The 16,061-nt window shown below is 33.0% G+C and overlaps 1 protein-coding gene and 1 long non-coding RNA gene across 2 annotated transcripts in view; both read left to right on the top strand.

Annotated features, from left to right (window-relative positions):
• The first annotated feature begins 639 nt into the window (after positions 1–639).
• Positions 640–5,480, top strand: LOC135225638 (uncharacterized). The gene is made up of 3 exons (XR_010317055.1): positions 640–796; positions 2,807–2,925; positions 5,327–5,480. It is a non-coding gene; the product is annotated as an uncharacterized LOC135225638 (long non-coding RNA).
• A 4,409-nt stretch (positions 5,481–9,889) lies between these two features.
• The window catches only part of LOC135225636 (phosphonoacetaldehyde hydrolase-like protein), a 6,862-nt gene continuing 690 nt past the window's right edge, over positions 9,890–16,061 (top strand). Inside the window, exon 1 of the mRNA XM_064264959.1 lies at positions 9,890–10,042. Coding sequence (XP_064121029.1) covers positions 9,938–10,042 — 105 coding nt within the window. The 5' untranslated portion in view covers positions 9,890–9,937. The remainder of the gene's footprint in view (positions 10,043–16,061) is intronic.

Raw genomic sequence — 16,061 nt, 5'->3', positions numbered from 1 at the left:
ATACACATTTTTGTGCGTTATTTATCATTTTGCTCTTAGACACCGGTTATGTGTCTTAGATTATTCCTACAATTTTACTCTCTTCATCTTTCTTTGCATTTCAGGCCATAACACGTGCTTAAGAAACTAGGTTTTTTTATCGTCCCTCTCTATATTTCAGCTTATTACAAGTTTTAGCGAATGGGGATTGTGTAGCAACGTAATAGGGAATGAATAGATTGAATATATATATATTTATGTGTATATATATATGTATATATATATATATATATAATAGTTTTGAAAACATTGTTTGTTAAATACCTTCAGTCTACTTGTCGTCCTTTTCCTTCCGTACTATATATATATATAATATATATATATATATAATATATATAATATATGATATGAATATTACATATATGTAATATATATATATATGTTATATATATGGATAAACATTACTGTCTCCCTCGCTTCTTTCTTGCATTGAGTTACCTAAACTTTTCTGAATAAGACAAGAGAAGGACACTGAAAAGCATTCCGGCAACTAATAAAGACAGACTCCACTTATAGAAAGTAATTAACACTCGTTACCATCGTAATAACATTCATACGTACCTCATTAACATCTTCACTGTTTTTGCCAGCATATGAAGCTGCCATGGTCTCCCATAACGACTTTCTCCTGAAAAAGAAAATCTATTTTAATATCTTGTATCTTTCAGCGGACGTTTTTTGTCAACAACAGAAGTGATTACAGGATTTCCCGGCACTATCTGGGAGCAGTGAAGGCAGTTGGTACTGGACTGGGCAGGTTATAATCACTGAAGTTTCTTTGAACTTATTACTATATATATATATATATATATATATATATATATATATATATATATATATATATATATATATATGTGTGTATAAAATATATATATAAATTATATATATATATATATATATATATATATATATATATATATACGTATATATGTGTGTGCGTGTGTGTATATATATAATATAATATATATATATGTATATATATATATATATATATATATATATATGATATTATATATATATATATATGTATATATATTATATATATATATATATATATGTGTGTGTATGTGTGTGTGCGTGTGTGTATATATATATATATATATATATATATATATATATATATATATATATATATATTCTTTATATATATATATATATATATATATATATATATATATATATATATATATATATATATATATATATATATATATATTATATATATATATATATATATTATATATATATATGATATATATAATATATATATATATATATATATATATATATATATATATATATATATATATATATATTATATATATGTGTGTGTGTGTGTGTGTGTAGAGAGAGAGAGTGCATATGTGTGTGTGTGCATGCTCACTTATTTTCCATACCTGATTTTATTGTTTTTGTACTGAAAATTTAATGATCATTTCTTGTTTTATATAAAAAAAATTTGGTGTATTTTGACAAATTGCATCACTATCTTTTTACCAGAGAGTTAATTTTGGTCGATATTAACGACTTTGAATCTGTTTACATCTGAAATCTGTGATCGACAAACAGAAAATCCCTTTTCATATATGATTGATGTCAGCGACTCTGACCCCCACCTATTTACACCTAAAATTTAGCATCTAACCAAAGATTTAACGCTGGTGTCATTTACTGTCACCATATCTTGTACATAATCTATGTTTAATGGTGTAATCAACACAAAATAAATCATGTTATTAACGGAATGTTAAATTCTGTATTTAATGTAAAAAATCATTTCATCAACAAAATGTTGATTGTTGCAATCAACACAAAATAAACGTTGTTAACAACTCGATGTTGAATGGTGTAATCAACACAAGGCAAATCGTGGCATCAGCGCAATGGTTCATGGTGTAAGTCAACACAAAGAATAATCATGTCATCGACAGAGAAGACACCATGTTACCAACACAACGTTAAATGACGTAGTCATAGTAAGAGAAACGATGTTATGAATGCAATGCTAGATTATGTAATCAACGTAAAATAAAAAGTTATCAGCACAATTTTCAATTACGTAATCAATGCTAAAGAATGCCTCAAGGTAATGTAAAATTACGCAATCTGCGTAAAAAAATATCTACGAAATGTTAAACGAATGAGTCAACTTAGAAGAAACCATGTTATCAATGCAATGTTCAGTAACATAATCAGCGTAAAAGAAACCATGTTATCAACGCAATGGTAAATAACATAATCAGCATAAAAAGAACCATGTTATCACTGCAATGTTTGGTAAAATAGTCAGCGTATAAGAAACCATGTTATTAACGCAATGTAGATCTTGATCAGTGCAATGGTAGATGCAAAAACCAGGGTAAAAGAAACCAAGTTATTAACGGAATGTTAAGTTGGTCATTCAACGTAAAAGTAACCGTTATCAACGCAGCGTTAAATGAAAACATGTTATTAATTCAACTCACTGTTTAATACCGTAACTAACGTAAAAGAAACCATGTTATTAACTCAACTCAATGTTTAATAACGTAACCAAGGTCAAATAAACCGTGTTATTAACCAAACTCACTGTTTAATAACGTAACCATCGTAAAAGAAACCATGTTAATAACTCAAATGTTTATAATGTAACCAACGTAGAGCAAACTATGTTATTAACTCAACTCAATGTTTAATAACGTAACCAACGTAAAAGAAACCATGTTATTAACCCAACTCAATGTTTAATCACGTAACCCACGTAAAAGAAACCATGTTAACAACGCAGGCACTGTTATCGACTGCGGGGTGTTCTCTCCTGCCGGGGCTTTCATGGCCATCTTCGAGGAGGAGGGGGTACCCGTGACCAACGACGAGGCCAGGGGTCCCATGGGCATGCATAAGAGGGTGAGTTGTTGTTTCTGTTTTTGATGTTTCATTGGCGTTGTTGTTTTGCACAGTTTTTCCTGGAGTGACTCATGGTGTTGTGTGGAGTCTTGTTTGAATTTTTGCTGTTGTTTTTACTGAATGGTTTTGTGGAAGTGGACTTGCTATTGTTTTCACGTGATAATTTTGTTTTTGTTGCTGTTGTTGTTTCATTGGTTTTGTTGCTTTGCAACATTTTGTTTTGAGGGACTCTTGTTGTGTGTGAAGTCTTTTTTTACTCTTTACTGTTGTTGCTGTTTTTACGAAATGATTTTGCGGTAATGTACTTTCTTTGTTTTTGTTGTTTCACTGGTGTTGTTCTTCACAGTTTTTCCTGGAGTGACTCTTGCTGTTATATGAACACTTGCTTGGCTAATTGCTGATGCTGTTTTTACTGGGTGAGTTTGTGGTAGTGTACGTGATGCTGTTTCCTGAAATTTTGTCATTGTTGTTTCACTGGCGTTGTTGTTTTGCACATTTTTTCAGGAAGTGACTTATGTTGTTACGTGAAGACATGCCTGACTCTTTCCTGTTATTGCTGTTTTTACTGAAATGATTTTGTGGCAGGGTACTTGCTGTTGTTTCATCATATTTTTGTAGTTGTTATGTCTACTACATTGCTGTTTGTCATGTTGATATTATTGCCAGTAGACGCTGAGGTCAAAGGGACTGTGTTACAAAAGGTTCCAAACAATGATAATCCTATCTTACAATTGGGAGATATCCTCTCGAGTGCTTAAGATATGATCAAGTGACTAAGTGACACTGAGTTGACCTCTTTGTTTTGTTAGTTAATGATAATAATAGTATTGTACCCGGTTAAGAGTCAATATATTAAAATTGTCATCTAGGAGTTCGCATTTCATTCTTGTACAGGCGATAGACATCGGGCGAGATATTGCTCCTTATTATGTTTTGGCTTTTGAAATATCTGCCTAAATTTCCATCGGTTTCAGGTTCCTCTATTCTGTCATTTTTCCACATATTCGCCCTTGTGCTTTTCTGTAACAGTTTTATATTTACAGACTATGGCCGCTTCTTGTGATAAGAGCTGCTTTCATATCTGCTGCTTTTCTGTGATAGTTTCATATTTAGAACTTTAGCCCTCTTATTATGAAAAGAGCAGAGTAGACGATCAATACAGAGATAAATATGAAAAGTATGAATTTAGATATGCAATATCAAGGGCACTTGTGATAAGTCAATACGTAGTACATTAAGATAAAAAATATCTTCTAATTTAGATAGTCGAATCTGTTGTTGCTAAACATTACACATAGTGACTATTGTAATAACTAAAAATTTCACATAGCAACTACTGTTGTAATAATTAAGTTACTCTACGAAGAGTTTTAAAAAATATATAGTGAATAGCATTATTCTGTCGACCGTCTCATTCAGCAATATACGAATGACGGAATTATCATGACCTACCTCTCTCCCTCTCTCTCTCGCTTTCTCTCTCTCTCTCTCTCTCGCTTTTGTATACTCACACGAACATATTCGTGTATATATATAGTAAATAGTATATGGTATATATATATATAATATATGTATATATAATATATATATTTATTTATATATATCATATATATATATATATATATATATATTATATATATATATATATGGAATTTCTTTGTTGTAACAGAACATTTTTTACAACAGAATTCCATCTAATAAAGGGAGCCTATAAAAACGCCGAAATATAGAAAGTAAGTACTTATTTCAGAGACAGCAGTCTCTGAAATGGGCTCCTTTTATTATTATCTTATTATATATATATATATATATATATATATATATATATATATATATATATATATATATATATATATATATATATATATATATATATATATATATGTATACACACACACACACACACACACACACACATATATATATATATATATATATATATATATATATATATATATATATATATATATATATATATATACATATAAGATAATAATAAAAGGAGCCCATTTCAGAGACTGCTGTCTCTGAAATAAAGTACTTACTTTCTATATTTTAGCGTTTACGTTTTTTATGGCTCCTTTTATTAGATGGAGTTCTGTTGTAAAAATGTTCTGTTACAACAGAATTCCAATAATATATATATATATATATATATATATATATATATATATATATAATCTATATCTATCTACTATATACATACTAGAGAGAGAGAGAGTTTCGTGATAATAATTTATTGTATATATATATATATATATATATATATTATGTATATACATATATATATATATATATATATATATATATATATATATATATATATATATATATATATATATATATATATATATATATACATATCCCCATTATCCACTGATTGCCACGCCGTCCACCATAGGCTCACATTGTCAAAATGCTGGACAGAGAGCGTTGAGGTCTAGATGGATAAAAGCCAAGGGCCGACCACCAACAGAAGCTGATATTGACCGGCTCTACTCCAAATTCGTTCCGAAGAATATCGAGGCTCTGGAAAAGCACTCCGAACTCATTGAAGGTACTGGAAAGAGAGAGAGAGAAAAAGAGAGAGAGAGAGAGAGAGAGAGAGAACTCGGGGGAATGAATTCCATGATGCCGTGATCAGCCTGGGAAGTTTTATTAACGATAATATTGTTTTGTGGTGTGTATGTAGTTGTATAATTGTGTATATAATGTAAATAAATAATGTCTATGTTATATATATGTAAAATAAATTAATAATTAATATTTTATATGTATGTTATAGATATAATACTTATTTATATATATGATAATAAAATAAATATAATTTATATATATTTATATCTATATATAATATAATATAGGTTGTGGTGTGTGTGTGTGTGTGTGTGTGTATGTAAAATAAATATTGTGAATATCCTGAAAGTATTTAAAGTATATATATCTATAATATATATATATAGTATATATATCTATATATATATATATATTATATACCTTATTGCTAATAATATTTATATGTTATTATAAATTTAATAAATAACTTAATTTATATATGTATATTATTTTATATGGTAGGATTTATGTGTGGGTGTTGTGGTGTGTGTGTGTGTGTGTGTGTAGATGTATATTGTGAATAATCTTAAGTCTAAAGTATACTTATATATATATATATATAGTATATATCTATATATATATATAGTATATATATTTATAACCTTTTGCATATATTATTTTATATGTATGTTTATATAAATACTTATTTATATATATATATATATAGTATATATATATATGTGTGTGTGTGTGGTGTGTGTGTGTGTGTGTGTATGTATATATTGTGAATCATCTTAAAGTAAATAAAGTACTATAATATATATATATATATATATATATTACCTTTTGCAATATATATGTATGTATAAATATAAATACTTATCTATATCTATATATAAATCTATATAGTAAAATAGTTGTGTGGTGTGTGTGTAGTGTGGTAGTGTGTATGTTTATATTGTGAATAATCTTAAAGTATAAACATATTCTTTATTATTATTATTATTATTATTATTATTATTATTATATTATTATTATTATTATTAGTATTATTATTGTCACTAAAACAAATGTGAAGAATTACATAGCGTGCTAAATGTAAATTTATATTTTCGTTTATGTATATATCCAGCAAAAGGTATACTATATATAATATATATATATATATATATATATATATATGATATATTATATGTATATATATAGAGAGAGAGAGAGAGAGAGAGAGAGAGAGAGAGAGAGAGAGAGAAACTTTTGAAATATAAATAGGCAAAAAGGGCTTCCGGGAACCTGCTCGTATCGAGCAGGATCTCGAAAGCTCTCAATTAGCATATATATATATATATATATATATATATTATATATATATATATATATATAAGATATATATTCATATCTACACCACTGTGGATTTATACATCAATAAATAATAATAATAATAATAATAATAATAATAATAATAATAATAATAATAATAATATAATCAGAAAACCAGAAACATATGACAATACACAAAGCACTACACCCAAGAGCAAATACGGACAGACTATACATAACACGAAAGGAAGGAGGGAGAGGACTACTAAGTATAGAGGACTGCGTCAACATCGAAAACAGAGCACTGGGGCAATATCTGAAAACCAGTGAAGACGAGTGCTAAAAGAGTGCATGGAAGAAGGACTAATAAAAGCAGACGAAGACCCAGAAATATAACAGAAATATAGCAAAGGAGAGACAGAGAAAGACAGAAAGAACAAGGATGGCACAACAAACCAATGCATGGACAATACATGAGACAGACTAAAGAAACTAGCCAGCGATGACAATTGGCAATGGCTACAGAGGGGAGAGCTAAAGAAGGAAACTGAAGGAATGATCAACAGCGGCACAAGATCAGGCCCTAAGAACCAGATATGTTCAAAGTATGATAGACGGAAAATAACATCTCTCCCCCCATATGTAGGTAAGTGCAAATACGAAAAATGAAAGCAAACATAAAACCACATAGCAAGTGAATGCCCGGCACTTGCACAGAACCAGTACAAAAAGAGGCATGATTCAGTGGCAAAAGCCCTCCACTGGAGCCTGTGCAAGAAACATCAGCTACCTTGCAGTAATAAGTGGTACGAGCACCAACCTGAGGGAGTGATAGAAAACGATCAGGCAAAGATCCTCTGGGACTATGGTATCAGAACGGATAGGGTATACGTGCAAAAACAGACCAGACGTGACGTTGATTGACAAAGTCAAGAAGAAAGTATCACTCATTGATGTCGCAATACCATGGGACACCAGAGTTGAAGAAAGAGAGGGAAAAAATGGGATAAGTATCAAGATCTGAAAATAGAAAATAAGATATGGGATATGCCAGTGGAAATCGTACCCATAATCATAGGAGCACTAGGCACGATCCAAGATTCCCTGAAAAGGAATCTGGAAAAACTAGAGGCTGAAGTAGCTCCGGGCCTCATGCAGAAGAGTGTGATCCTAGAAACGGCACACATAGTAAGAAAAGTGATGGACTCCTAAGTAGGCAGGATGCAACCCGGAATCCCACACTATAAATACCACCCAGTCGAATTGAAGGACTGTGATAGAGCAAAAAAAAAAAAAAAAAAAAAAATAATAATAATAATAAAATATAATAATAATAATAATGATTCCCATGACAAAAGTACTGCAGAAGATGGATGCCGGGTACCATCTCGAGAAAAGAGACAACAGAATTAACCATCTGATGTTCATGGACGACATCAAGCTGTATGGTAAGAGCATCAAGGAAATAGATACCCTAATCCAGACTGTAAGGATTGTATCTGGGGACATCAGGATGGAGTTTGGAATAGAAAAATGTGCCTTAGTCAACATCCAAAAGGGCAAATTAACAAGGACTGAAGGGATAAAGCTACCAGATGGGAGCAACATCAAACACATATAGATGAGACGGGATACAAATACCTGGGAATAATGGAAGGAGGGGATATTATACACCAAGAGATGAAGGACACGATCAGGAAAGAATATATGCAGAGACTCAAGGCGATACTCAAGACAACACTCAACGCTGGAAATATGATAAAAGCCATAAACACGTGGGCAGTGCCAGTAATCAGATACAGCGTAGGAGTAGTGGAATGGACGAAGGCAGAACTCCGCAGCATAGACCAGAAAACTAGGAAACATATGACAATACACAAAGCACTACACCCAAGAGCAAATATGGACAGATTATACATAACACGAAAGGAAGGAGGGAGTGAACCACTATGTATAGAGGACTGCGTCAACATCGAGAATAGATCACTGGGGCAATATCTGAAAACCAGCGAAGACGAGTGGCTAAAGAGTGCATGGGAAGAAGGACTGATAAAAGTAGACGAAGACCCACAAATATACAGAGACAGGAGAATGACAAACAGGACAGAGGACTGGCACAGCAAACCACTGCACTGACAATGCATGAGACAGACTAATTGAACTAGCCAGCGATGACACATGGCAATGGCTACAGAGGGGAGAGCTCAAGAAGGAAACTGAAGGAATGATAACAGCGGCACAAAATCAGGCCAACAAGATATGTTCAAAGAACGATAGACGGAAATAACATCTCTCCCATATGTAGGAAGCGCAATACGAAAAATGAAACCATAAACCACATAGCAAGCGAATGTCCGGCACTTGCACAGAGCCAGTACAAAAAAGCGGCACGATCATTTAGCAAAAGCCCTCCACTCCACTGGAGCCTGTGCAAGAAACATCAGCTACCTTGCAGTAATAAGTGGTACGAGCACCATCCTGAAGGAGTGATAGAAAACGATCAGGCAAAGACCCTGTGGGACTATGGTATCAGAACAGATAGGGTGATACGTGCAAATAGACAAGACGTGACGTTGATTGACAAAATCAAGAAGAAAGTATCACTCATTGATGTCGCAATACCATGGTGCACCAGAGTTGAAGAGAAAGAGAGGGAAAAATGGATAAGTATCAAGACCTGAAAATAGAAATAAGAAGGATATGGGATATGCCAGTGGAAATTGTACCCGTAATCATAGGAACACCAGGCACGATCCCAAGATCCCTGAAAAGGAATCTCGCAAGACTAGAGGCTGAAGTAGCTCCAGGACTCATGCAGAGAGTATGATCCTAGAAACGGCGCACATAGTAAGAAAAGTGATGGACTCTTAAGGAGGCAGGATGCAACCCGGAACCCTACACTATAAATACCACCCAGTCGAATTGGAGGACTGTGATAGAGCAAAAAAAAAAAAAAATAAATAAAAAAAAATAATACTGTGTTAAAAGTTTCTTGTATCTAGGATGTGTGTAGACTTTTTAGCAGTAAATAATAATAATAATAATAATAATAATAATAATAATAATAATAATAATAATAATAATAATAATAATAATAATAATAATCCTTTGGTCACAGGTATGGCTGAACGCTATCCGGATGGTGGTATCACCCGTGGAAAGCGTCGTAAAGGTGGATGACACAGTTGATGGCATCAGAGAAGGCACATCTGCTGGATGCTGGACGGTGGGCGTGGCTAAGACAGTAAGTCCATTTGTTTTCACTCTTGAAATTTCTCATTGTCTTATTCTACCTTCTGTCAGAAACTCTTGCAATTCAAGCGAACATGCAATGCATTACTGCCATAAAACAGGTCACTTTTGTGTTTTACTTATCTATTCATATATTTACCTATTATTATATTTATTCATTCTCTCATTTTACCTTATATTAGAAACTTCAAAATTCAAGCGAGGATGTAATACATTACTACCTTAAAAACAAATCACCTCGTGTTACTCGGAGAGTAGGCCCACAAACTACTTCGTTGTTGCTGTTGTTGTTGTTGTTGTTTTGTTGTTGTTGTTCTTGTTTTGTTGTTGTTGTTCTTGCTGTTGTTGTTTTTGTTTTGCTGTTGTTGTTCTTGTTTTATTGTTGTTGTTCTTGCTGTAGTTGTTTTTGTTGGGGTAGGTGTTTCGCGTTGAGTTAAAGATACGGGAATCTTAGGATAGGATATTTATGGTTTATTTATTAGAATGAAAATATGAAAAATAAATAACGTGCATGTTAAACAGTACAGAACAGTTATTTCTTTCTTTATCTTCTGTTATTTTCTGTAATTTCTTTCAAATAAATAATGATAACAATACTGATATGACTAACACAACTAATTCAAAGTTTCGAAGTTGATCTTCACAGTCCAATCCCCTTCGAGGAAATTGAAGGGCAATTTTCCGTTCTGTTGGACACCATTCGCATAGAATTCCTGTCCTCGCTCTCTCTCTCTCTCTCTCTCTCTTTCTCTGTGTGTGTGTGTTTCTCTCTCTCTCCTCTCTCTCTCTCTCTCTCTCTTTCTCTCTCTCTCTCCCTGTGTGTCTCTCTCGTCTCATCACTCTGTGTGTGGTGTGTGTTGTGTGTGTGTGTGTTTTCTCTCCTCTCTCTCTCTCTCTCACTCACTCACTCACTCTCTCTCTCTCTCTCTCTCTCTCTCGTCACCTCTCCTCTCTCTCTCTCTCTCTCTGTGTGTGTGTGTGTTTCTCTCTCTCTCTCTCTCTCTCTCACTCACTCACTCACTCACTCTCTCTCTCTCTCTCTCTCTCTCTCTCTCTCTCTCTCTCTCACTCACTCACTCACTCTCTCTCTCTCTCTCTCTCTCCATTCACTCACTCATCTTGCTTGGTGAGACGTTCCTGCGCGAAGTCAGATTAATCAACAGATATCACAAGTTTAACATACGTCTAGAATTTGAGAAATAACTAGAAGTGTTCGTGAACTATCGGTGATAAGATTAGTGTGAAAATAGTAGGATAAAGCGTCTTCTAAGTTAGTTTATCAAGTGAAATACTGTAATCAGAACAAGATGGCAGTAAGTTCCAACTGCGGAAAAAAATGGCGAGATTTAGCTTGCTTGGCAGATTCGCAATACGATGAGGTAGCAGGAAGGGAACTGGCATTCTGATCTATGAAATCAGCAACAGTCCTAACCAAAAGATACAAAAGACATGTCACCCCCCTAGATATATTAGAAGGATACAATCCTTCAAACTGGAACAAATCAACTGAAAACATCTTGAAAATAATTGAAGAAGTTCCAAATAAAATCCAAGTGGTCAAGAGACTCATAAAGAAAATATACATAAACCAACATATTCCGACAAAGAAAATGAATAAAGTGAACCTTGTGAATATCCTAATTGATGCATTAGGAAAAAGAATGCCAAAAGCATGTAAACTGTGTAAGGTGTGGTATAGCATAGTTAATCCACAAAACCTAATCAGAAAATGTGCTGCATGCAACATTCCGACCCATCCACAGTGTGCTGAGGTAATGCAAGATATGACACAAGAATTTTTTGCTCAACATGTCTACCATGGATAGACAATGTTATTAAATCAAGATTGAAATGTACAAATAGTTGAGGATGAAGTGAAGAAGAAGAAGGAGAGGAGAAGCAAGAAGAAGAAGGAAGAGACGAAGCGAAGAAGAAGAGGAAAAGGAAACCGGTAAGAGAAGGTTAAAACAAAAAACTGAAAATGACAGAAAAAACGAAGTAAAAGGAAAAGCAAAGAACAATATAAAAAGTTATGGGATGCGCAAGAGAGATACTCATTGATACTACATATGAGGCTATAAAGCAGCATACCTACGAAGAAATAAATTACGATATGACAACACAAAAGAAAATGCCGAAGAGCTCTACCCAGATCTACACAATGACGGGAAAGAGGGAAACAAAAAATATACAAAAAAGACAAAGTCTGCAACCTTTTGAAAAGAGGGAATTGCAGATTTGGAGAAAAATGTTACTACAAAACATCCTAAGGTATGTCACAACTATGAAATATATGGTAAATGTGCATACCTAGATGGATATGAGGATGATTGCAGAGATCTACATCCAAAAATATGCAAAAACCTAAAAGAAGGAAAAGGATGTAAGTTCGACAAAAAATGTAAATATATGCACCCTGTAGCCATGAAAAATAATCAAATAAATAACCAATCAAGCAATAAAATCCAAAATAAGAAAGAAACAAATAAAGAGAGGAATGAAGAATATCAGGTAAAAGAAAAAAGCAAGCCATCAACGAGATATGTAGAGGTGTCAGCAAAAAAAATTTCAAAGTATCAGCTCCAAGATTCTACTCAGTAGATAATAACTGTTTTTATTATGCAAGAGGATATTGCAGATATGGAGAAAATTGCAGATTCAGACACAAAATGAATAATTATGATGAAGGAAGAACAAATATTATGGAAAAGTTGGATTTTTTAATGTCAGAATTTCTGGAAATGAAAAAAAGAACAACATACCAGAACAGGAAAGAGACATGGGGAAACTCCTTATTATTACCAATATTAAATGAAGGAGAAAACACGCAAACCATCATAGTGATGAATGCGCAGGGTTTAGTTACGAGTAACTCAAAAAGAAAAATAGAGTACTTAGAAGAACTAACCCAAATTGAGAAGAAAATAGATATAATGAATATAAGTGAAACTGGTATTTCCAAGAGACTGGGAATGATGATCAAATAAAAGGGTTCCAAACTTATAGATCAGATAGAAAAAATAGGAATCAAGGAGGAACCGCAATATATGGGAAAGACAAAAAACAAGGAAAAATATATGAGAAATATAGTAACTCAGAATGTGAACTAATAGCGGTAGAATTTGAATCTGAAAAATTAATGAACATAGTAATATATAGACCTCCTAATACTAAAGAGTTTGACTTAATAATAGAAAAATTGGATGATATATGTAGAAATCACAAGGACTGTACTATTCTCCTATCTGGAGACTTCAACTTTCCTTTCGTAGACTGGAAAGAACGAATAGGAGATTGTGGATGTACTTATACATATAAAAAAAGAGAGTAATAGTAGTGCAGAAGATAAGAGGCAATTCGAAAAGCTATTAGATATGCTACTAGAATACAACATTCAACAAATAAATCACCTGCCAACAAGAAAGGAAAATACTTTAGACCTAGTATTTGTGAACGAGATGAATTATGTTAAAGAAATAATAGTTTATAATGCGAGTATTTCAGTCCATAATGTCATAGAATTAACAGTCCATTCCAAAGCAAGTGAAAACAGAGATAAGCAAGAAATGAAAAAGTGGGAAGGATATGGAAAATACAACTTTATACAGTAAAAATGATAAAATGGTTCAGCAAAGTAAATGAAGAATTAAACAAAGATTGGGATAACATTTTCGTAAGTGATGACATAAAGGTAAATACGGAGATATTATATAAAATATTAGAGAAAATAGTGGATAAATATATACCGAAGAAGAAAAGTAAACATCAGTCATGCATACCAAGAGACAGAAGGATCTTGTTCCAGAAAATCAGAAAGTGGAAAAAAGGTCTTGCAAAAGAAAAAATGCATGGAAAGTTATAGAACTAAAAAGTAAGATAGAAAATGCAGAACAAAAGATTATACAATCAAAAGAAAATGAAAAACGGGACTTGGAAGAAAAAACCCTATTAAATATCAAGCAAAATCCCAAAACTATTATACTCATATGCGAAGAAGATGAATAAAAGAAGAATAGAAATAGGCCCTCTAAGAATTGAAGGGAGATTAACGAATGAAAAAAAGGAAAGATTTGCAACATATTGGCAGAACGATATAAGAGAGAATTCACCCCTAGAATAGATAACGAAGATAATGATATGAGATAAGGGATGAAAAATAGTGAATATTTAGCTGACATAGATATTAATGAAGCTGATATTGTGCAGGCTATTAATGAAATTAAAAATGGAGCTGCTGCAGGGCCTGATGGAGTGCCTGCTATTTTGTTAAAGAAAGTAGTTCATTCTATCGCAAAGCCACTTGCAATATTATTAAGACAAAGTGTAGATACAGGCAAGATTTATGATGAGCACAAATTAGCATATATTACCCCTACTTTCAAAAGTGGATCAAAACTAGAGGCAAGTATTATAGGCCTGTCAGTCTAACATCACATATTATGAAAGTGTATGAAAGGGTAATGAAGAAAAATATTATGAAACATTTAATAAAAAATAAAAAAAATAATTTGTTTAATAAAGGACAACATGGTTTCGTACCCGGAAAAAGTACACAAACCCAACTGTTAGTCCACCGTGAGAACATATTCAAAAATATGAAAAGCGGAAATGAAACAGATGTGGTTTATTTAGACTTTGCAAAAGCTTTTGACAAAGTAGACCATAATATATTAGCGAAGAAAATTAGAAAACGCAATATCGTGGAGTAAAGTAGGAAGATGGTTAAAAGAATTTTTACACAACAGAAAACAGATAGTTATTGCAAACGACGAGAAATCGGATGAAGCCAAGGTAATATCCGGTGTGCCGCAAGGTACGGTGTTAGCTGCAATACTGTTTGTTATTATGATTGAAGACATAGACAGTAATGTTAAGGATTCGGTAGTGAGTAGTTTCGCAGATGACACAAGAATAAGTAGAGAAATTACTTGTGATGAAGATAGGAACGCTCTACAAAGAGACCTTAACAAAGTATATGATTGGGCAGAGGTAAATAGGATGGTATTTAACTCTGATAAATTTGAATCAATAAATTATGGTGACAGAGAAAGAAAGCTATATGCATATAGGGGACCTAATAATGAGACAATCACAAATAAGGAAGCAGTTAAAGACCTTGGTGTGATGATGAATAGGAACATGTTATGCAATGATCAAATAGCAATTCTGTTGGCAAAATGTAAAGCAAAAAAATGGGAATGTTGTTACGGCACTTCAAAACAATAAAAAAGCTGAACACATGATTATGCTTTATAAAACATATGTTCGTAGTCCACTTGAATATTGCAATATGATATGGTACCCACACTATCAAAAGGATATTGCACAAATAGAGAGTGTACAAAGGTCCTTTACAGCTAGAATAGAAGAAGTTAAAGACCTTGACCACTGGGAAAGACTACAATCCTTAAAATTATAATAGTCTAGAAAGGGAGAAGAGAACGCTACATGATAATTCAGGCATGGAAACAGATAGAAGGAATAGCAGAAAATATCATGGAACTAAAAATATCAGAAAGAGCAAGCAGAGGTAGATTAATAGTGCCCAAAACTATACCAGGAAAAATAAGGAAAGCACACAGGACATTAATCCACTACGCACCAGCATCGATAATGCAGCGTCTATTCAATGCGTTGCCAGCTCATCTGAGGAATATATCAGGAGTGAGCGTAGATGTGTTTAAGAATAAGCTCGACAAATATCTAAACTGCATCCCAGACCATCCAAGATTGGAAGGTGCAAAATATACCGGAAGATGCATTAGCAATTCTCTGGTAGACATTAGAGGTGCCTCACACTGAGGGACCTGGGGCAACCCGAACAAGATGTAAGGTCTGTAAGGTAAGGTCTCTCTTCTCTCTCTCTCTCTCTCACTCACACTCTGTGTGTGTGTGTGTGTGTGTGTGTCTCTCTCTCTCTCTCTCTCTCTCTCTCTCTCTCTGTGTGTGTGTTTCTCTGTGTGTGTGTGTGTGTGTGTGTGTGTGTGTGTGTCTCTCTCTCTCTCTCTCTC

Source organism: Macrobrachium nipponense, chromosome 13 (assembly GCF_015104395.2).
Source record: "Macrobrachium nipponense isolate FS-2020 chromosome 13, ASM1510439v2, whole genome shotgun sequence".
Classification (NCBI taxonomy): domain Eukaryota; kingdom Metazoa; phylum Arthropoda; class Malacostraca; order Decapoda; family Palaemonidae; genus Macrobrachium; species Macrobrachium nipponense.
Note: the sequence above shows the minus strand (reverse complement) of the source record. Positions and strands in the feature narration are given on the sequence as shown.